Raw genomic sequence first — 25000 nt, 5'->3', positions numbered from 1 at the left:
GAAACAGTATTCCATTTTCGTTTGAGAACTCAGTTTCCAAACCTCATATCGCCGGGATTCGAACCGCAAACCCTGTGATTAGTGGCTGACCCGCTCTACCACCTGAGCCACAGCCGCCATAATGGAAAGCATTCCATTAGAGTCAATGTAGCAAAATCAATGTGTCTTCAAAGAAAAACTTATTAGTGTGAACGTGGCCTCAGATGTTCATCCGAAAATTCTAGAATGCATTAGCAATCCTCTAGCAATGTGCTAACAACTTAGCTACCCAACAACATAGAATATTTTATTACTTATTTAAAAAGTAAAAATAGAAACAAATGACTCAATGGTTGTCATCCAGTAAGGTACAAAATGAATGTGGATAGCATAGAACAGATCATCTGCTCTGGTGAGAATTGGATGAGCAATGTTTGAGTTCATATTGAGATCTTTTGATTGAAGACTTTGGTATCTCGGAATGAGCAGCACAGATTGAGACATTGTTGAGATCCTTTGAGAAACTCTAGAGGAGACAGATGTTGGGATATTGAAGCTGAAGTGTGTAATATCTGCGCCACTAGCATCACCAAACAGAATTGCTAAAATAACGATTCCTGAACGCTTCCCCCATCTTACATTGGTTGGACAAACAGATAGTCCCGCCCCAAACTCATGCCATTGTTGCTGTGTCGGGTTGGTCAGCATGCTAAAACAAACACACTTTTGGGGTGAATCAACTAATAAACTTACAGTATAGTTGACAGTATAGCAATATAGTTAAGCTGAGATAGAAAAAAGTAGTAAAAAAGGACACATTTTAGCTTTAAAGAGATTTCATTTGTGAAACTCCTGACTGCAGTTGTGTGCAAGTTGGGAATGGGATTCGTCATCGCCACACATAGGGGACAGCCGCGGACATGCAGTGTATTTTGCAAGATTTAAGGAACTTTGGTTGTCAGAGGGGATTTTCGGATAGTACTATTCATGTGTGTGTGTGTGGGGGGGGAGGGGGGGGGGGTTATTCCTGGTGTTGGAGGTCTGTGTATCTCTCACACACCCACACTAAATCCACACACATGTTCCCGAATGCACACAGGAAACGGGAGGCCCTCTAGCCCAACGAAAAGAACAACATCTAAAATTGATTCTTTTTTACAGTATCTTTGTTTTTCCTTTTCCACTTTTCTTTCAAGGCTGTCGATGTTTCCCAGGAGTCCGCGATCTAGAGCAGTTTTGGTTCGGCAGTTATTTTTTTCCCCTCAAACTGTCTCCCGCTGTTGCGTATGAAGATAATCCCTGTGGAGACGAGACGCTCGGGAAGTTTATATAGGTGCAGGGACAGCGGTCTGTGCAGAAGCCATTTGACAGCTGGTGGGAATTCTGGGATGCAGCTTCTGTGTCATGAAATGACACGTTTGAGAGTGTTAGCAAGAGATCAGGATGCTGGGAGAGGTCAGATGACCACAACTTTCCCATCACAAAACACACAAACATATAAGCACAGCAAACTCTGAAGACACACTCAGTCACCTCAACATCCATAGCCAGCAACAGCTGAGCATAAACCCAGAACACACCAGCAACCATGTAGAAAAACTCAAACAACAATCAAAACACCCCAGGAACCACCTAGCAACACCCTAGCATTACCTAGCAATGCCCAAATGACCAGCCAGAACACCTTAGGAACCACATAGAAAGCATAGCAATGCCCTAACAACCACTCAGAACACCTTAGCAACCACTTAGCAACGCCCAAATGACCAGCCAGAACAACCAACCCTAGCAACCACCTAGCAACCACACAGAACACTCTATGAACCCCTTAGCAACCACTTAGTAATACCAAAACAACTAGCCAAAAAGAACAACCTAGAAACCCCCTAGCAAACCCAGCAACAACCTAGCAACCACTTAGCAATGCCCAAACAACCATCCAAAAAATCCTAGGAGCTACCTAGAAAACCAGCAACACCCTAGCAACCACTCAGCAATGCCCAAACAACCAACCAAAACAGCCTAGGAGCTACCTAGAAAACCAGCAACACCCTAGCAACCACTCAGCAATACCCAAACTACCAGCCAGAACACCCTAGGAACCACCTAGCAAACCCAGCAACACCCTAGCAACCACTTAGCAATGCCCAAACAACCAGCCAGAACACCCTAGAAACCACCTAACAAACCCAGCAACACCGTAGAAACCACTTAGCAATGCCCAAAAAAACAGACAGAACAACCTAGGAACCACTTAGCAATGCCCAAACAACCAGCCAAAGCAGCCTCGGAGCTACCTAGAAAAACTCAGCAACACCCTAGCAAACACTTAGCGATGCCCAAACAACCAGTCAGAACACCCTAGGAACCACCAACAATCCCAGCAATACCCTAGCAACCACTTAGCAATGCCAAAACAACCAGCCAGAACACCCTAGGAACCACCAACAATCCCAGCAATACCCTAGCAACCACTTAGCAATGCCAAAACAACCAGCCAGAACACCCTAGGAACCACCTAGCAAACCCAGCAACACCCTAGCAACAACTTAGCAATGCCCAACCAGCCAGAACACACTAGGCACCACATAGGAAGGACAGCAGCACCCTAGCAACCACTCAGAACACCGTAGCAACCACATAGCAACCAAACTTATAATTACTTAAACAAAATCACACACATCGTGTTTTTGTTGTAATATTGATTTTATAATTGACTCATGATGTCATCAGTGGTTGGCTTACTTTACAGCATACTGTAGATGTTCTCAGTGTTCTTGGTTTGAATTGTTTGTTCATGAGTTCTTTTCAGTGCAGTGATGAATCTTCACTCTCTCTGATGCCGATTTACCATTGTGAAGCTTTTCTCGAGTCCAGACAGACGTTTGCATGAAAAAGAGCTGCTCTGACGTGAATGTCAGTTCAATTCTGAGCCTCTTTCTTCCCCTCCTGAGCTGCTGTTCTTCAGTCCTTCATATTCTGTTTTCTTTCTCACTTTCTCTGTTTTTAAGCCAGTCTCTCTCTCTCTCTCTCTCTCTCTCTCTCTCTCTCCCTGAAAGGGGTTTATTTAAAGCCCTTTTCATTGCTGTGCCGCTTGGCAGCGAAATATTCCACCGTATTCATGTGTTTTCCTGGTGCTTTTGGTCTCAATGCAACTTCTAGAGGATTCAGCACATTCCAAGTAAATGCAACTCACAAACCTGATGCTTCTGAACTTTAAAGGTGCAGATTTTTTGGTACGTCTCTCTGTGGTTCTTGTGTGTGTTCTCAAATGGCTTTTGAAGGAAGTTGACCCAAAAATGTAAATTCTGTCATCATTTCCTCACCCTCAAGTTGTTCCAAACCAGTATTACTTTCGAAAGAAGATGATCAAGCTGTTCTTTGCCATACAGTGAAAGCGAAGAAGAATGGATGATGTTAAACTCCAAACAAGACAGAAACATGTAAATGTATTTAATGGTACTTTTTGTCATTTTATTTTAAAGTTATTATTTCGTTGCAGTATCTTTTGACATGATTCATATTGCACGTAATATCTCAGGATATGATCATGAGGTCAATTATTAAGTTTGGTATTGCTAAGATCATCTTAGCCTTAAGTTTTAAGTAAAAATAGCAATTTTCCAGATTTTCGCACCACTAGGTGGCTCTGTGCCGAATCTGTGCAGGTACATTCTAGCCATGATGGCTACGGCACATACCAAGTTTCAGACCAATACGCCTAAGCATTGCAAAGATACAGCCTCACGTCTATTTTGGCGTGCACACTGTCGTTATACAAGAACAGTGAGAGATATCAAAAAGCTTTATACAACTTTTCGAACACAATGAGGCCAGCAATTGGACAAAATTAGCCAAATGTATTAGCATTTTTGCACGTTTTGTTATAACGTTTGACCACAAGGTAGCACTGGCCCCAAATTGTAGAGGCACCCTTAAGGCATGGTGCCAATGATACATACCAAGTTTTGTAGCGATACGGTAATGCGTTTGTAAAATACAGCATTTTACAACTTAATTAAAAATGGCAGAACCCCAATATGCCTGTCATAGGAAAAATGGGGTATCATTCGACTCGTTATGCCCCAAGGAATCTAAAGAGACCAGTTTCATGATTTTACGCCCAACTGTTCAAAAGTTGGCAATTTTTCAAATCTCTTGACCACCAGGTGGCACTGTGCCGAAACTGAGCAGGTACCTTCAGGTCATGCTTGTGATGATATATACCAAGTTTCGTGTCAATACGTTAAAGCGTTGCCAAGATACCGCCTCAAGTCCATTTTTGAGCGTTCATCGTCGACTTCATTGATGTTATTCGAAAACAGTTCGGTTAATCAAAAACATCAGTTTTCGTGCACATCGGATAGAACATTTTTAGTTCAAAAGGGCGGGAAAACGAGTGGGCAGAGCTAAAAATTGGCATCCTATTTCCTTGTGTGGCATATGCCAATGAATTGCAAAATTGTTCAAAATGTGAGTGAAACTTTTAATTGTTGGTGGCGCTAGAGAGTTTGAGATAGAGACCCCAAATGTGGCTCAGTCACATTTCATATGATGTTCTATCAGTGTGCCAAATTTCACAACTTTCCTCCAAAGCGTTCTACGGGCTGCCATAGATATCATGACAGAAGAAGAACCGATACAATAGGTGCCTACTGTATGTACCTTCGGTGCTGGACCCCTAAAAATACTGTTCCTGCTCAGACTGAACCAAAATGAGACATTTTGTTTCTAATCCCTGATTTATAGAGCTAGAAAGCATCAGTCCCCATTCACTTTCATTGGAAGGAAAAGAGCAGCGTGAACATTCTGCAGCATCTAATTTAATCGTACAGGGTTGGAACAACGCCTAACAATGGAACAATGTCCAAATGGATAAAATATCAACAGTTGCATATCGCACAGATAACATTTCCCGACACAAAGCAACAGTGAGCGTCCTGCGTTGTGTTCCTGTGGGCAAACATGACTCATGGGTCCCGGGCCACTCGGACGCGTCCCCTGTGTATCAAAGATCATGAGAAAGTTACAGACGGGATTCTGGGAATACAAACAGGAATATTTCCTCCTAAAACAAGCGCTCACGACAGCCTGCTCCCTTCTGTACGATGCTCCTGAGGGACCGACAGCGTTTTATGAGCTATATTCTACCTCTAGCAGTATATTAAGAACCAGAGACGGCCCTCATGGGGCTTGAAGCTGGATTTGTGTGGGATGTGAGAGGGTGCAAATAGTTTTAGGACATTATCTTTTTATTGAATGAAAACGCTGTAGTATAGACTTATACTAGAGTAAACAACTACTAATAGCAGATACGGGTCAGGAGTTAATGTTCACATCAACCATCAGAATGGGGAAACATGTGATCGCAGTGATTTGGACAGTGGCATGATTGTTAGTGCCAGAAGTCATTCACTAAATAGGGAGCAAGGGAGCATCCTATGGCGCTCTATGCAGTCAAGTGCGTTCAATCCAAACTTCCTATATCCGTAAATTTTAGTTTTAACCTCTAATGGACGACAGCCGCGCCTCCCTGGACGGATCGGAGCCAGACCTCCGGCCCCTGGTGGACGGAACACCCCGCTGTGTTTTTGGTGGGCGGTAGGGGTCTCCCCCGCCCCTGGTAGCGGTAACCGCTCCAGGTGGTTGGTTGGGAGCCCCTCCTCCCCTCGCGGTCAGCGGCCGATCCTCCGCTTCCAGGCGGCCTGGCTCGTCCGTCCTCCGGCGGATGCCCGCGGCTGCTCCGTTGGGGTGGATGGTAGTGGCGAGGACTCCACTACGGCACATCACTCCTCCTTCCCGGATTTCGGCACCAGTGTAACGGGATCAAGAACACAGGTGTCAGACACTGGTAAGTCAGTCCTGTAGTTTAACGTGAAATATCACACAACGTATGGTCCCATGTGGCATAAGTCCTCATGTAGCAAATCGAGTTTAGGTAACTAGAAGTGTCTCCATTGACTTCTTTCATGAATAACAAATAGAGAATATTGAGGGTAAAACAGCGGGACGTCTTGGGGCTAAAAATAACTGATTAGCTCACGGTACTGAAACATCTTTTACAAATTACGAGTTACACATATCTCTCTTTTTCCATCCACTCCCTCGAACGATTCCTCCTCCAGATTTCTGTCCCCCGCCTCGTCTCCATGATACGTTCTTCCGCCCTCGCTGGATTTCCCACCCTGATTTTGCACCGTGTGATCCGGCTTTAACTGTTTCCAGACCTCCAAAACACTCCCGCCCCCGCTCCATCCATCCATCCATTTCCACCTACAACAACCCTGTCCATTAGTCTCTCGCCCTATCTCTCTCTCTCTCTTCACGCACTGACACACTTGCACATCCTGTGGGATATGGCCTTTTCTGAGCTCTGACCTCTGACCTCTACGAGTGACCTGTAGATGCTTTGAGGCTTTTGGAAAGAAGTACGGCTGAAGTCTGACAGACGTAACGGTGAAAGAGTTGAGCAAGTTTTATCAGCTGCCATCGTTAGCATCAGAGATTAGCTTTTATTCTCAGGACTGTTACTATTGCTCATGGTGATTTGAGCAAACCTCTTGTTTGTGGTGCTCGTCCTGAGCGTGCAATGAGAAATGCAACAATAAGAGGGTTTGTGAAGCGTGCTTCTGTTTGTGTGCAGTCATGCGTGTGTGAGAACCGACCGTGTGTTATGACGCTCCAGTCATGTTCATGCAGATATGACATCACATTATGGAAATACAGTCTCAACTCTTTGATATTCTTTCCTGTGAACTCATTGTTGGGGTTTAACGTTGTAAATAACGTTCAGATTTGTTGTAACTTCTGGCGTTGATGCGAGTCAGCTCTGAGTTGTTTTCTCTCCGTCTGCAGAGTTTAAAATCGTCCTGACTGGAAGTAAAGATGAAGAGTGTGACCGTCAGACTGTCCCAGCTGATCGCCATGACAGGTAATAGACTCATATAGATATATAGTTCATGTCTAACTCTCTCCATCTCCTCTGTTTAATGTGACCAGTTCCTCATTTTTAGCTCATTTGATGAAAACAATCACAACCACAAAAAGTAATTTATGTAAAACAATCCCAAACCATGATGTATTAAAACTAGGGCTGTCAATTGATTAAAATGTTTAATCAAATTAATTATATGGTGTGCCGATTAATCACTTATATATAAATATATTTGCAGAGAAATCCCCTCATGTAAAAATAAGTCAATATATAGTGATGAAATAATTATAAATAATTATATGTAAATAATATATGTATATAAATATAAATAATACATATATATATATGTATATATATATATATATATATATATATATATATATATATATATATATATATATATATATATATATATATAAATGTATTATATACCTGTATATATATATATATATATATATATATATATATATATATATATATATATATATATATATATAATATAAATAATAAATATATATATATATATATATAATAAAATGTATTATATACCTGTATATATATATATATATATGTTTATGTATATAAATATAAATAATAAATATATATATATATATATATATATAATAAAATGTATTATATACCTGTATGTATGTATGTATATATATATATATATATATATATATATATATATATATATATATGTATATAAAACCTGCTGAAGGGTGGTTTGTTCTCTATGTGAGCTGCTCGTTGCCTATACAGCTGGAGTTTCACTTACTGCCCCCTGGAGAACGCAGCTGGTACTACAAGCTTGAAATTGCTCAGGAATCTTCCTTATTACAGTCCGGGGACATGATTAATTGTGTACATTTTTTTATATACCGGTAATTTATCACACTGAATTAGCACGTTAAATCGACAGCACTAATTAAAATATATATATTAAATATATAAAGCTGTACTAGATTTGCGCGTTGTATTGCGTGTTTGTTAATTCACCAAAAGTGGCATTCAAGCTGAGATATGAGACAAAACGATGGACGTTATGTCCAATCAAGCTGTAAAAAGTGTGAAAACATGATTTAATCGTGTGTATTTAAAACACATAAAATGACTGCGATGAAATTAGTCTTAGCAAGACAAATGAGTCGGTCATTTTATTTGAAAAATGTAAAAAATATAATTTCCATCAGCGTCATTTCCAGCACAGAACACAATACAGAATTTGAGATGTGCCGGAAATGACAGAAACATGACATGATGCATGAACCCACACTGATGGACAACTAGCGAAAGCTAATCTAACCCGAGGTTTCTCCTCTTCTCCCGGTGTAGTTCTTCTCTGTGTGGGACGTTCTGCTCTGGAACTCAATCCCAGCGTTCCAGAAGTCATCCTGGACACAAACTCCTCCCTCAGCATCACCTGCTCCGGCTGGAGTAACGTCACCTGGCACTTCAAACGGGACGAGAACGTCCCACAGTTCCACACCCAGATGCGCGGTCCCACCTCCAGTGTCCTGAGCTTAGAGAACGTGACGTGGAGGCACACGGGCGTGTATGTGTGCTTGGAGAACGGCACCAACGTGACCAGAGAGGTGGCCGTGTTCGTGCCTGGTAAGAACACCTGTCGCTTCCCAAACTTCCCACGCAACATAGACATCCTCAGTCACACGATGCATTCATTCATTGTCTCTGACAGATCCTGAGGTGTGGTTTCTTGAAAATGAGCACATGATGGTGACTAAGACACGAGAGGAAGGTACGATCCCGTGTCTGGTGACGGACCCCCGGATAAACGTCACCCTGTACGAGAAAGAGAGTGAGATGCCGGTGGAGGGCTCGTACAACCCTAGCGTGGGCTACACCGCCGCCGTGGAGGACAGAAACTATAAATGCAAAGGAGAACTGAACGGGGTGGAGAAAGAGTCGATAAGCTTCTACGTCTTCAGCATCTTCTGTATGTTTGTATTTAACTAGCATGTAACTGCACTGTGTATTTTTATTTATTGCTTTTGCCTTTTTCCCAGTTTAAAACCCCCTGATTTTGAGGACTGTTCAATTTTCCATATGTTGCACATCTGTGTCATTGCTAATCGTCTAATCGTCTAGCGTTAAAAACACATCAGAGGATTTGTTTTCTATAAAACAATAGTCATGTTCTTCTATTTCTCGCACACATGGCTTCAGCTCCCGAGGCGCTGGACCCCTACATCAACGCCTCCAAAACCATCCTGAAACAGGGCGAGTCGCTGGACGTTAACTGCACCGTTCACGGCGTGGAGCTCGTCTACTTCACCTGGGACTTTCCCAACAAAGACGTGAGTGTGGGCTGAAAATACAATCCTTTGTTTTCAGAGTTTTCTGGGACGAGTGCTGAGAGCTCTCGTGAGACACTCCTAATGTCGAAACGACCTCAAGATGTGTCTTCATGAGGAACATTTGTTTTTATTAAGTGCTAAATCCAAAAACATGGGAAGAGTGGTCTGAAGGAGTGAAACGTTTAATCTCTCTGCCTGAACAAAACATCTCAGCTGGTCTCTCAACCCGGGCCTACTTCCCAATAACGATTGATCTTAAGAGCGTTTTTCTAGAGCTCGTTATTTTTGACGTACGTTTCCCAAAACTGCAGTTCACAGGAACGAGAGAGGACGCGCTGTAAGTGCTAGTTAAGAGAGTCGCTGTCCGCGTGACAGTGCTGAAATGTGACCGTATAGTGCTGCTCGTCATTGCAACTTTACAATCATTTGTCATTTATTTCGCTAATATTTATTTACAATTATATTTTACAATAATTTATGCAACTATTTCATGCATTTAGTTATTATTATTATTACTAGACTTGCCTGTTAAAATAAAAAGAAATACAATTGTGTTTAAATAGTTTCAGGTGTAATTTCGCGTTTGTCCTGCAGGAGTCTGTACAGGTCTATGTGCTTACGAACGTCACTCACTCAAGTAATACTACGAGGCTTTTGGCAAACGTGCCACAAAATTGAAATGAATCGTGAGATGGATTCTACGATCTGATAAGACTTACGATGCTTTTGGGAAACAAGGCCCGGGCCAGGAGGGGTAGGCTGGTTTATTACGCTAGTTTCAGAAAGGATTCAGGCAGTGGCCAGCTGTTCGAGTTTTTTTTTTTGGGGCCATTTTGATTTGTTTGGATTTGTTTTGGGGGGGGCTGTTTTGTTTTTTTGGGTGTTTTTGTTTGGTTTGGAGGTTTTTTTTTGGGAGAGGGGGGTGAGGGGTTGTTTTGTTTTTTGGGGCCTTTTTGTTTGGTTTGGGTTTATAAAAAAACAATTTTGGGGGTGTTTTTTGTGGTTGTTTTTGGCATTGTTCATGTGGTTTCTTTTGGGGGTTGTTTTTTCTTTCTGGCCTTTTTGTTTATTTTGATTTTTTTCTTTGGGGGGTTGTTTTGTTTTTTAGGCTTTTTGTTTGGTATGGGTTTATCAATTTTTTTTGTTTTTTGGTGTGGTTTTTTGGGGGGTATTTGGGGCCTTTTGTTTGGTTTGTGTTTTTTGGGGTGAGGGGTTGTTTTTTGGTTTGGGTTTTCTTTGGGGGGATTTGGGAGGTGAAGGGTTGTTTTGTTCTTTAGGGCCTTTTGTTTGGTTCGGGTTTATAAAAAACAATTTTGGGGGTGGTTTTTTGTGGTTGTTTTTGGCATTGTTCATGTGGTTTCTTTTGGGGGTTGTTTTTCTTTCTGACCTTTTTGTTTATTTTGATTTTTTTCTTTGGGAGGGGGTTGTTTTGTTTTTTAGGCTTTTTTGTTTGGTATGGGTTTATCAATTTTTGTTGTTTTTGGTGTAGTTTTTTTGGGGGTATTTGGAGCCTTTTTGTTTGGTTTGTTTGTTTGCTCTGATTATTTTATTTATTTATTTATTTTTATTATTTTCATTATTTTTTTGTTTTTGTTGGGTGTTTTGTTTTGTTTTTAGGGGTCTTTCTGGTTTTTTTTTACCAGAGTAATGGCACAATAAAACTGGACTTTTAATATTGAATATGTTCAGCGAGTCAATCCAGCCACATGAGAAACCCCAAATGGCTCACTCCAATGTATTTATGAAGGACAGTGCTTGTTTGGGACATGTAAATACTTTGCGGCCATCCTTTGCATCTATTCTCAGTTTAGTTGGAAACATCAGTGCACGTATTACGTATGTATTACAGCGATATCCTCCAAGTCAGCAACAACTTTCATCAGCATGTTGGACAGTCACGCCATACAAATCAAGTCCCCGGTCAGCAGGCCCAACAAAGGTTTCATTTTGAGCATGTAGGTGTCTTTTAACATCTCCAGATCCTGAGGATTTTGACATCTTTGCCTTGTTTACATCAAAGAACAGAGCTGTCGCTCACACGTCTGCTCCTCACATGACGTCATGTGACTGGAATAATAGCTGGCCTAACCATCTAAACACCAACTTGGACAGGCTGAGCAAACCTTTGTTTCCCACTATCAAATTCAGTGTTCTGATGGTTGCTGGTTTTACATGGTTTCTAGCTGTTTGAGGCTAGTCACTAACTGCTCCAAGCTGCTTTATGTTTTTGGTCTGCTGGACTACCAGCTGGTGGGATCAAGATTGACCCGGTGGGCCATTTTGACGAAGCGGGTGTGAATCTGGTTAAATTGGTTAGCCGTGTTCCCAATCGTGCTTGATCTCAATCTTATTTGAGCTGGTTTGTCAGCAGGAAATTGCAGATGTGATCTTTACTAACTCTAAACTTCTGTCCTTCAGATGGGGAACATTGAGCCTTTGACAGACATGCTGTCTTCCATGAGCATGCGGTCCTGCCTCAACATCACGGCCGTCACGCTGGCCAGCTCCGGAGAGTATGTTTGTTATGTCCACGAGAGTGTCCAAGATCAGAGATCTTCAGCAAGCATCAACATCACCGTACTCGGTAAGAGCTGCAATTCCAGAGTTTTGACTAGCAGTATGAAGTCTGGTCCACTCTGGCCGAGAACGGTCAAGACCAACCTTTAAAAATGACCAATCACAGTTCATTCAGCCTACAGAATACACAACAGAAATGTTTTTTAATGAGCAGTGTTGGGGAAGCTACTTTGAAACTCCAAAGCTACAGTGAAATTGCTCTTTTTAAAATATACTATAATAGAAGCGCTTATAATTCTTGACCAATAGATGGCACTGTCAGCAAATTGAGATGTATTGTCAGGGCTTGGTCATGCAGCCTCAGATCCTTTTTGGCATCTTGCCATATCATTTGTTTATGCATTACACGAGAACAGTTTGGCCTATCAAAAACTATGTTTTTGTTATGAGCATCCCTAGATAATACACTGCAAAGTTCATGCAAATTGGATGTATGACTAGGAGGAGTATGAAAAATACTTTTCACTGAATATTCAAAGTGGAGGAAAGTCTAGTGGGCCAAAACGCATCTGCAAATTTGATCAGTTGGTGGGGCTAGAGGGTTTGAGCTAAAGAGTCCAAATCTGGGTCACTTACATGCCAGAGTGTCCTCTATCAGTGTGCCAAATTTCATCCATTTCTGATATACGGTTCTATGGACTGCTATTGATTTTAAAAGCGTAATAATAATAATAATAAGAACACTAACAGATACAATAGGTGCCTAAGCAACTTTGGTGTTTGGCCCCTAAATATATAAACATAAAATGCTATTATTCACTTATGCTATCAGAAGTTCTGCTCTCAGAAGGCATCAGTAAACCTGAAAACATGTCACATATATGGGAAAGGACATTTTGAAGCTCTTAACATATATATAAACCAAGCCACCTTCACACCGCCAGCGACAAAGAGACACAATCTCGTTCATTTTTTATCCAAAGCGACTTCCAGTGCACTTATTACAGGGACAATCCCCCCGGAGCAACCTGGAGTTAAGTGTCTTACTCAAGGACACAATGGTGGTGGCTGTGGGGATTGAACCAGCAACCTTCTGATTACCAGTTATGTGCATTAGCCCACAACGCTGCCACCACTCCAGTTAGCAGAACAACTTCAGGTGACAGTGACCCTTGACGACAAGATGTGTGCATGGCGAGCGACACGACAAAGTTGGCAAACCGGATTTTCTCGGCGTGTGTGCATCATTGTGTGCATGACGCTCTGACTCGTGGTCAGAAGTGTACTTTAAAAAGACAACGCGGCCAACCCGGCGCGATCCCTTCCGGAGCGCACACAAACTAATAAAGGCATATTTGCAGATGAAATTTCGCACTATACAACTAAAAATGTCTGTGATTAGCCACTGGCTGGTAAATGTTTCGATTTCACTCACCAGTTATTGAGCAGTAAATGGGGCGAAGAAGCCGAACATGCTTAAACTGAATATTGAGAGTAAACAATTGATTAGATTGTGTAATGTGCGTCCAAAGACGAGATCCACGCCATCCATTTGTCATTGAATAATGTCTCTATACAGACAATTATTGCTTTCACAAATAGCACAGATGAGGTAAAGGAGTCATTTGAGGCTCATTAATATGCGGTCATTAACATGCACTCATTAACATGCGGTCATTAACATGCGCTCATTAACATGCACTCATTAACATGCGCTCATTAACATGCGCTCATTAACAGATGCTATTCACAGAACTGCCAGTTCTCTTAAAGAGACAGTGCCGGTTTTTAGCGAGTGTTCTACAAATCAGTGTAAATACTTGTAAATAGTATAAATTATGCATTAAACAATAAACTAATTATATATGCAATATAATATACTAATTGATGGAATTTATATACATTTACAAAAAAAGCGTGAATGATGAAAAATAATTAAAATATATATTTTTTAATTCATATTTTCATAATGTACCAAGTTAGAAGGCTCACTAGTGACATATTAAAGTAGACTAGCGACAGCGGTGTGAACGGGGCTTTAATGCAGATGAAGAGCAGCATTCATATATGAAAGCTATAGAACGTTTGTGGCATCAGCAGCACTTTGATGCAACCCCAAATGAAACCAACACTTTAAAACAAGCCCTCAGTCATTCCAATGGAAAACTGGACGTGATTTATAGATTCCTCAAATCTGAGGCAGCGGTGCATTGAATGCACACATTCTGCTGAGGTGAGAGAAGTATGTTTATGTGGAACGCTGTGAAACCACAGAGCTGCATGTTAAGCAATGTTGGCGAGGAACTGTTTAAATAAAGTATTGCGACAGTAGTTCAGCTGTTTCCAAGTGTGACAAAACACTTTTAGTTCAGCTGTTTCTCTCCTCTTTTATATCTAGTGTTGGAAAGTATGCTGATGACTTTGTTTTTTAAATAAGTGTGTATATTAGTTTTTTCTGTATTTACTGCATGTTTATCTGTGCATGTGTAATGATGTCACCATCACCCTAATTGAGGGTTTGAATTTTTTTTCCTCTCTAAAAAAGACGTCAAAGTGCATCTTTTAATGATGTCATCAGATAGATTTAATACTTTCTTTTGCTGAACACAAACGAAGATTTTTAGAAAGAATATCTCAGCTTTGTTTGTCCTTACAATGCAAGTGAATGGTGACCAGAACCTTGAACATCCAAAAAGCAGACAAAAGCAGCATAATCCAACTCCAGTGCTTAATCCATGACTTCAGAAGTACTATGATAGGTGTGGGTGAGAAACAGATCAATATTTAAGTCATTTTGTTACTATAAATCTCCACTTTCACTTTCACATTCTTCTTTTGTTCTTAGTGATTCACATTCTTCATGCATATCGCCACCTACTGGGAACATTATATTAAAAAAGGACATGGATAAAACCACTGGAGTTAGTGTTAGGATGCTACCTTTATGTGATTATTGGAGCACCATTCACTTGCATTGTATGGAACTACAGAACTGAAAAATACTTTTTAAAAATCTTAATTTGTTTTCTGGGATGGCATGAGGTTGAGTAAAGGATGACATCATTTTCATTTTTGGGTGAACTGTCCCTTTAAGTGTAGCTAGCCTGTAGTAGAACTACATTAAATTATACATAACTTATTACAGTTTCAAAGAGGCATCATCAACACTTTCTCTAGTGCTCAGAGTCACTTGAACTGATTATAGATCAATGCAGATCGTTAAAATGTCAGCAGCACACACACTTACAAAAAGATCCCCCATTTAGCCTTAACAGACTGTAGGGACTGTTAGCGAGCACCTATGAAGGCCGGAACGGTACACGAGGGGGTGGGTGGCCAGCACCACGCCCGACCGCCTTTGTCTCCCCAGTGGCGATGTTTTACACACACCGCACCAGGTACTCATTTTAGGCTGAGTCGACCTAGGGGAGGCCCAGGACCGGTTCAGATAATTGTCACTGGTGTTGGCCATGAGCGAGAACTGAACTCAGGTCGCCAGGTTCATAGCACAGCGCGCTAACCGCTACACTACCACTCCCTATTACACACACATATATACACACACACACACACACACACACACACACTCACACAAACACACACATATACACACTCTCACACACATATACACACATACACACACACACACACGTACACTTACACACACACACATATATATATATATACACACACACACACACACACACACACACACACACACACACACATATATATACACACACACATACACACACTCACACACACACACATAGACACACATATATATACACACACACATACACACACTCACACACACACACATAGACACACTCTCACACACATATACACACATACACACACACACTCACACAAACACACTCACACATATATACACTTACACACACATATACACACACACTTATACACACACACACACTCTCACACACATATACACACTCACACACACACACATATATACACACACTCTCACACACATATACACACATACACTCACACAAACACACAGTCACACACACACACACACACACACACACACCCATATACACACTTATACACACATACACACACACACACACTCACACAAACACACACTCACACATATATACACTCACACATATATACACACACACTCACACACACACACACACACACTTACACTTACACACACGTATACATACCCACATGTATATACACAAACACACACATACACACACACACAGACACACATGCACACACAAACACACACACACACACACATCAGCAGTTTGTGTTGACACACAGGATGTTGTGACTGCAGTGAAAAGGTTTATTTTCTTAAGTGCTTTGAGCATCTGTCACATCAACTTCATGATTTATGTGTTTGAAATGGAGAGAAACTTATGAGATATAAAATAATATACTGTATAAGATGAGCAAGCGAAACTCTGTTTCTATCTCTCTCTCTCTCTCTCACTCCCTCTATCTCACTCTCTCACTCTCTCTCTCTCACTCTCTCTCTCTGTCACACTGTGTTTATTTTTGTAATCTTTGCAGAAGTTTAACTTTAGTGCTCAATCAATCAATCAATCAATCATTCTCTAATTTTAAAGTGTGTTAATATCTCTGATATATATGATGCCGTATGAAAGTATTTTGATGTGTCCGTCTACAGAGAGCGGGTTTGTGTTTCTACATCCACATCTGGACCGGAACATCTCGGCACAGCTCGGAGAAACTGTGAAGCTGAAGGTGGAGACCGAGGCGTACCCCAAACCCTCCGTCCACTGGATTAAAGACGGAACCGTTATCGGCGGACACAACACGAGACAGACTCACGAGACTCGGTAATCAAATCTAATCCGAACATTCACGACACAACATGAACCCTCAGATAGGCTGTTGTTCTAGATGTTTCCTCTGGATCGGTTGCAGGTTTGTCAGCACGTTGACTCTGGTCAGGATTCGTCTGGAGCAGATGGGACGCTACACCATCAGAGCCCAAAACGAAGATGACTTTAAAGAGATGACCTTTGACCTAGAGGTGAAAGGTGAGAAGGTTTGACATCTGTTTACACACCGCCCTCATTTCATGTAATCAGACACTCATGCACAGCGGACGCTCATGCTAGCATCACATAGCGAAGTGTTAAAACATGCTAAAAACTTGTTAACAACATGCTAACACATGCTAGTATCGCCTACCGAAGTGCTAAAACATGCTAAAAACGTGCTAGCATCATGCTAGCACATGTTAGCATCGTCTAGCGAAGAGTTAAAACATGTAAAAATCATGCTAACACATGCTAGGATCACCTAGCAAAGTGCAAAAACATGCTCAAAACATGCTAGCATCATGCTAACACATGTTAGCATCACCTAGCGAAGAGTTAAAACATGTAAAAATCATGCTAACACATGCTAGCATCACCTAGCAAAGTGCAAAAACATGCTCAAAACATGCTAGCATCATGCTAACACTTGTTAGCATCACCTAGAGAAGTGCTAAAACGTGCTAAAACGTGTTAGCATCACGTTAACACATGTTTGCATCGCCTTGCAAAGTGTTAAAACATGCTCAAAACGTGATAGCATCACGTTAGCACATGTTAGCATCGCCTTGCAAAGAGTTAAAATATTTTAAAATCGTATTATCATCTTGTCAACATATGTTAGCATCACCTAGCGAAGTGCTAAAACATGCTCAAAACGTGCTAGCATCATGCTAACACATGTTAGCATCACCTAGCGACATTCTAAAACATCCTAAAAACATGCTAGCATCATGCTAACACATGCTAGCATCGCCTAGCGAAGTGTTAAAATATTCTAAAACGTGCTAGCATCATGCTAACACAAACATAACACTTACATGCTACTATCATGAAAAACACATGCTAACAACATTCGATTACCATTATTTAAGTGCTTAGCAACAAGTTATAAAATGCTATATGACGAGTTTTGCCACGGCAAGCACCACTCACATTTTCTTCAGGAAATGTACCTATCTAGTTATTATTATTATTTGTATTTATTTGTTTGCTTTAATATTTTGTGTATTTGCAATTCTTAATTTAAAGAAAGAAATTCAAGAAATTGTCTGATGTCATTTCCTGTCTCGTTAGTTCCTCCTCAGATCACTGAACTCTCGGATCATCACCTGCCCGGGAAGAAACACGCGGTCACCTGTGCGGCGGAGGGCGTGCCATCTCCCAGCATTCACTGGTTCAGCTGTGATGGCATGCCTAAGTAATACCACACCTTCATCTTCATCATCATCATCAATACAAACAAATATTGATCTGACATCATCAGAACTGTTGTTGTGTTTCCTCGAATTCACATAGAAAGGAGACGTGCTTGCACCTTATTTTAAATGCGAGTGATTATTGGATAAAATATACGTACATTAGAACTTCATACAATTCACCTTTAAAATGTAATATTAAATCAGTCACAAATATTAAATACATTTTATATAAAATATAATGTAATATAATATAATACACTTTAAAATAAATACAAATTTTGGATGTAATATTATGACATAAAATGAAAAATAAAATTGTATATTTTCACATGTAAGATTTTATTTAATATTTTTATTTAAATAAATTGAAGCACGCAAGATGATTTCTGGAACATTCTCGAATGAAGCTGACCAACATGATCATCAGATTTCAATTATACTATCATTAAGTAAAAGAGACATGCTGTTGATGCTGTTGACTCACTCTTTAAATGATAAACACTAGATTATCAGCCAACGTTTAAAAAATATTCCCCTATAATGACTTTCATAAATATTTGAAAAGAGCTGTTTCTGAGATGAGTAAATATGCAGATAATGACTTTGCACAGCACTCTCCAAAAGCATTAAATAAACACATGCATCAGCGTAATAAAGGGCAAACGGTCAATTAGAAAGAGTCTGTCCATCACGGGCTGTACATCATATAAACGCTGTGCATATGATTATCAAAACACCAAAGAGCTGCTCATAAATACTGCTGAATGAATAATGCAAAGCATATGTCCTAACAGCCATTATCGTGAGTGGAGTTCCCTTCTGAGTGCTCAGAAAGATACAACACAGGACTTCAGTGTGCCAGCGGAAATAATTCAGATATCTTTTGTTTCCTTTCGAGATGATCCACTAATTTGGAGATGCAGTATCCACCAATGAGTTTCAGAAATGTACATATTTCACTCTTTAATGTGCCCAAAACTCGACGTTTCAAGTAACGTTTAGTCGTTTGAGCTGTGGGCCCAAAACTCGACATTTCAAGTAACGTTTAGTCGTTTGAGCTGTGGGCCCAAAACTTGACATTTCAAGTAACGTTTAAGTTTTGGGCCCAAAACTTGACATTTCAAGTAACGTTTAAGTTTTGGGCCCAAAACTCGACATTTCAAGTAACGTTTAGTCGTTCGAGTTTTGGGCCCAAAACTCGACATTTCAAGTAACGTTTAGTCGTTTGAGCTGTGGGCCCAAAACTCGACATTTCAAGTAACGTTTAAGTTTTGGGCCCAAAACTTGACATTTCAAGTAACGTTTAGTCGTTCGAGTTTTGGGCCCAAAACTCGACATTTCAAGTAACGTTTAGTCGTTTGAGCTGTGGGCCCAAAACTTCGACATTTCAAGTAACGCTAGTCGTTAAGTTTTGGGCCCAAAACTTCGACATTTCAAGTAACGCGTTTGAGCTCAGCATTCGAAGCGTTAGCTGTGGGCCCAAAACTCGACATTTCAAGTAACGCTTAGTCGTTTGAGCTGTGGGCCCAAAACTTCGACATTTCAAGTAACGTTTAATCGTTTGAGCTGTGGGCCCAAAACTTGACATTTCAAGTAACGTTTAGTCGTTTGAGCTGTGGGCCCAAAACTTCGACATTTCAAGTAACGCGTTTAGTCGCTTCGAAGTTTGTGGGCCCAAAACTTCGACATTTCAAGTAACGTTTAGTCGCTTGAGCTGTGGGCCCAAAACTCGACATTTCAAGTAACGTTTAGTCGTTTGAGCTGTGGGCCCAAAACTTGACATTTCAAGTAACGCTTAGTCGTTTGAGCTGTGGGCCCAAAACTCGACATTTCAAGTAACGTTTAGTCGTTCGAGTTTTGGGCCCAAAACTTGACATTTCAAGTAACGTTTAGTCGTTCGAGTTTTGGGCCCAAAACTTGACATTTCAAGTAACGTTTAGTCGTTCGAGTTTTGGGCCCACAGCCCAAATGACTAAACGTTATTTGAAATATCGACATTTGTCCTCGACGTTTCAAGTAACGATTAGTCGTTTGAGCTGTGGGCCCAAAACTTCGACATTTCAAGTAACGTTTAGTCGTTTGAGCTGTGGGCCCAAAACTTGACATTTCAAGTAACGTTTAGTCGCTTGGAGCTTTGGGCCCAAAACTTGACATTTCAAGTAACGTTTAGTCGTTTGAGTTTTGGGCCACAGCTCAAACGACTAAACATTATTTGAAATATCGACATTTGTCCTCGACGTTTCAAGTAACGATTAGTCGTTTGAGCTGTGGGCCCAAAACTCGACATTTCAAGTAACGCTTAGTCGCTCGAAGTTTTGGGCCCAAAACTTGACATTTCAAGTAACGCTTAGTCGTTCGAAGTTTGGGCCACAGCTCAAACGACTAAACGCTATTTTAAATATCGACATTTGTCCTCGACGCTTCAAGTAACGATTAGTCGTTTGAGCTGTGGGCCCAAAACTTGACATTTCAAGTAACGTTTAGTCGTTTGAGCTGTGGGCCCAAACTCGACATTTCAAGTAACGATTAGTCGCTTGAGCTGTGGGCCCAAAATTCGACATTTCAAGTAACGTTAGTCGCTTGAGCTGTGGGCCCAAACTCGACGTTTCAAGTAACGATTAGTCGTTTGAGCTGTGGGCCCAAAACTCGACATTTCATGTAACGCTTAGTTACTTTCTGAATGTAGTGTTGAGATAACTGGACACTACTCGCTAAATAAAACATGCAAAGTATTGAGGTCATATGACAACAATGTAGTATACTACTGTTTGAAGAGTTTATCATTGCATACTTTTTCGCATACTGTTTAAAAGTAGTCTAGTACACAGACACAGTATATACTTCACAGTGTGCAGTAAGTGTTGTCATGTGTCCTCTCATCAGATGCAGTAACAGAAGTGCAGTGTGGAGCCCTCTAGTGGAGGATCTAGGGAGTGTCAGTATTCACACTAATGTCACATATAACAACACACGCAAGATTCACCAGGTGCACAGTCAGGTGATTCTCCTGCGACCGCAGCTGCTCACCATCCGCTGTGAGGCGAAGAATGAGAGAGGAGCCCGAGCCAGAGACATCAGACTCGTCAACAACAGTGAGTGCAGTTAGCTGTAGTTTGGGGACAAATTTGTCATCCCATCTATGTTTTGTAATGAAATAAATGAATATGGTGGCACATTTGATATTTTTGTCTACAAAACTAATTTTAAACATTTAAGCATACGCCTTCAGATCAAACGATTTTTAAGATCATAAGAAACATTTCGAGTCAAGTGAATCCAAACTTTTGAATGTCAGTGTGTATCTGGCCAAACCACCCTTTGGGTACATTCTGAGACATTCTCAATTGGGAAATCACTTTATAAATAAAGTACATAATGAATTAGTTGCTGGAAATTCCCCTCATATGTGTTTGTGTTCTGATGGAAAGGTTTAAAGCCCCTGTCTTAAAGTGAGAAAGAGTATCTGGTGAATAAAAGAGCACCAGTAGAGATCAAATACAGATTGGCTTTGGTTTTAATCCCATAATCCTCCAGTGATGTTTTCTTTAGCAGCATGAATGTAGCGTGAAATACATCAAGATCACTGAAACCCGATATGGTTTCAACTGTGAGAAACACACAAAGCACAAACATCTGACAGTATTGCAGGCTGGGGTGAAGATCTGGTTTGAACATTGGGGTTGCAACGGGAAGCATTGACATGTTTCCATTGAGCCTGGTATTAATATCGGGGGTTGTACTTGCTTGTTTTGATTATTGGGGTTACCTTCCCTCCCATTCCCCTGGAAACTACGCTCCTGGTTGCAGGAAAGGGCACTCGCAACCTATTTTACTTCCATAATGTGACATATTTCCATAGAAACAGGATATTTTGAGAAACAATGTAGGGCTGGACATGAATTTGGAATGACATGCAGCAACCAGGAACCAGTCACAGTTTTTAACACAACTGTGTAACGTGTGTGTTTTGTCCAGCTGTTCTCTCAGGTGGCGGTCCTGGCCGCTGTCTTAGTGCTGGTGGTGATCGCCATCATCTTCATCATCATCCTTATCGCTGTGTGGAGGAAGGTGAGTAACATCACTTCCTGTCTTTACAATGAGTAACATCAGCTCTTCATATGTAATGTGAAAAACCTGTAAATGTACGTTGTTATGTGAGCAGAAGCCGCGGTATGAGATCAGATGGAAGGTGATTGAATCGGTCAGTTTGGACGGACACGAGTACATCTATGTTGACCCCATTCACCTGCCCTATGACCTCACCTGGGAGATGTCGCGAGACAGTCTGGTGCTGGGTGAGAACAGGACGTGCCATTCTGACACTTTTACTGCAGGAATACTTTAGCAACTATTTTCGAATTGCTCCATAAAAAATAGTCTAGACTAAACCTTACTAAACACAAAACTACTGAGAGGGAATGCAAAACTATTGAGAGGGAATGCAAAACTATTGTGAGGAAACACAAAACTATTGAGAGGGAACTCAAAACTGTTGAGAGGGAACACAAAACTATTGTGATGGAACACAAAACTATTGAGAGGGAACACAAAACTGTTGGAATGGAACACAAAACTATTGTGAGGGAACACAAAACTGTTGTGATGGAACACAAAACTACTGAGAGGGAACGCAAAACTATTGAGAGGGAACGCAAAACTATTGTGAGGGAACACAAAACTATTGAGAGGGAACTCAAAACTGTTGAGAGGGAACACAAAACTATTGTGATGGAACACAAAACTATTGTGAGGGAACACAAAACTATTGAGAGGGAACACAAAACTGTTGGAATGGAACACAAAACTGTTGTGATGGAACACAAAACTATTGTGATGGAACACAAAACTATTGTGAGGGAACACAAAACTATTGAGAGGGAACACAAAACTGTTGGAATGGAACACAAAACTGTTGTGATGGAACACAAAACTATTGTGATGGAACACAAAACTATTGTGATGGAACACAAAACTATTGGAATGGAACACAAAACTATTGTGATGGAACACAAAACTATTGGAATGGAACACAAAACTATTGAGAGGGAACACAAAACTATTGAGAGGGAACACAAAACTATTGTGAGGGAACACAAAACTATTGTGATGGAACACAAAAATATTGAGAGGGAACACAAAACTATTGAGAGGGAACACAAAACTATTGTGAGGGAACACAAAACTATTAGGCACAAGTAGGAACACAAAACTATTGGAATGGAACACAAAACTACTGAGAGGGAACACAAAACTATTGAGAGGGAACACAAAACTGTTGTGATGGAACACAAAACTATTGAGAGGGAACACAAAACTGTTGTGATGGAACACAAAACTATTGAGAGGGAACACAAAATTATTGAGAGTGAACACAAAACTATTGAGAGGGAACACAAAACTATTGAGAGTGAACTCAAAACTGTTGTGATGGAACACAAAACTATTGAGAGGGAACACAAAACTGTTGTGATGGAACACAAAACTATCGAGATGAACACAAAACTATTGAGAGGGAACACAAAAATATCGAGATGGAACACAAAACTATTGAGAGGGAACACAAAACTATTGAGAGGGAACACAAAACTATCGAGATGGAACACAAAACTATTGAGAAGGAACACAAAACTATTGCGAGTGAACACAAAACTATTGAGAGGGAACGCAAAACTATTGAGAGGGAACGCAAAACTATTGAGAGGGAACGCAAAACTATTGAGAGGGAACACAAAACTATTGAGAGGGAACACAAAACTATTGTGATAGAACACAAAACTATTGAGAGGGAACGCAAAACTATTGAGAGGGAACGCAAAACTATTTAGAGGGAACACAAAACTATTGTGATGGAACACAAAACTATTGAGAGGGAACGCAAAACTATTGAGAGGGAACACAAAACTATTGTGATGGAACACAAAACTATTGAGAGGGAACGCAAAACTATTTAGAGGGAACACAAAACTATTGTGATGGAACACAAAACTATTGAGAGGGAACACAAAACCATTGAGAGAGAACACAAAACTACTGAGAGGGAACACAAAACTATTGAGATGGAACACAAAACTATTGAGAGGGAACACAAAACTATTGTGATAGAACACAAAACTATTGAGAGGGAACGCAAAACTATTGAGAGGGAACGCAAAACTATTTAGAGGGAACACAAAACTATTGTGATGGAACACAAAACTATTGAGAGGGAACGCAAAACTATTGAGAGGGAACACAAAACTATTGTGATGGAACACAAAACTATTGAGAGGGAACGCAAAACTATTTAGAGGGAACACAAAACTATTGTGATGGAACACAAAACTATTGAGAGGGAACACAAAACCATTGAGAGAGAACACAAAACTATTGAGAGGGAACACAAAACTATTGTGATGGAACACAAAACTATTGAGAGGGAACAAAACTATTTAGAGGAACACAAAACTATTGTGATGGAACACAAAACTATTGAGAGGGAACACAAAACCATTGAGAGAGAACACAAAACTACTGAGAGGGAATGCAAAACTATTGCGAGGGAACACAAAACTATTGAGAGGGAACACAAAACTATTGAGAGGGAACGCAAAACTATTTAGAGGGAACACAAAACTATTGTGATGGAACACAAAACTATTGAGAGGGAACGCAAAACTATTTAGAGGGAACACAAAACTATTGTGATGGAACACAAAACTATTGAGAGGGAACGCAAAACTATTTAGAGGGAACACAAAACTATTGAGAGGGAACACAAAACTATTGAGAGGGAACGCAAAACTATTTAGAGGGAACACAAAACTATTGTGATGGAACACAAAACTATTGTGATGGAACACAAAACTACTGAGAGGGAACACAAAACTATTGAGAGGGAACACAAAACTATTGAGATGGAACACAAAACTACTGAGAGGGAACACAAAACTATTGTGATGGAACACAAAACTATTGAGAGGGAACACAAAACTATTGAGAGGGAACACAAAACTACTGAGAGGG

The 25000-nt window shown here is 40.6% G+C and overlaps 1 protein-coding gene across 1 annotated transcript in view; it reads left to right on the top strand.

Annotated features, from left to right (window-relative positions):
* The window catches only part of pdgfrb (platelet-derived growth factor receptor, beta polypeptide), a 55346-nt gene that overhangs the window by 15389 nt on the left and 14957 nt on the right, over nt 1-25000 (top strand). Inside the window, exons 2-13 of the mRNA XM_052149536.1 lie at nt 6835-6910; nt 8249-8527; nt 8613-8870; nt 9101-9231; nt 11650-11815; nt 16421-16592; nt 16681-16796; nt 17874-17997; nt 20882-21090; nt 21548-21549; nt 21974-22066; nt 22161-22293. Of these exons, the coding sequence (XP_052005496.1) occupies nt 6865-6910; nt 8249-8527; nt 8613-8870; nt 9101-9231; nt 11650-11815; nt 16421-16592; nt 16681-16796; nt 17874-17997; nt 20882-21090; nt 21548-21549; nt 21974-22066; nt 22161-22293 (1729 nt within the window). The 5' untranslated portion in view covers nt 6835-6864. The remainder of the gene's footprint in view (nt 1-6834; nt 6911-8248; nt 8528-8612; nt 8871-9100; nt 9232-11649; nt 11816-16420; nt 16593-16680; nt 16797-17873; nt 17998-20881; nt 21091-21547; nt 21550-21973; nt 22067-22160; nt 22294-25000) is intronic.

This window comes from Xyrauchen texanus, chromosome 19, assembly GCF_025860055.1.
Source record: "Xyrauchen texanus isolate HMW12.3.18 chromosome 19, RBS_HiC_50CHRs, whole genome shotgun sequence".
Classification (NCBI taxonomy): Eukaryota; Metazoa; Chordata; class Actinopteri; order Cypriniformes; family Catostomidae; genus Xyrauchen; species Xyrauchen texanus.
This window is presented reverse-complemented; position numbering and strand designations above follow the sequence as displayed.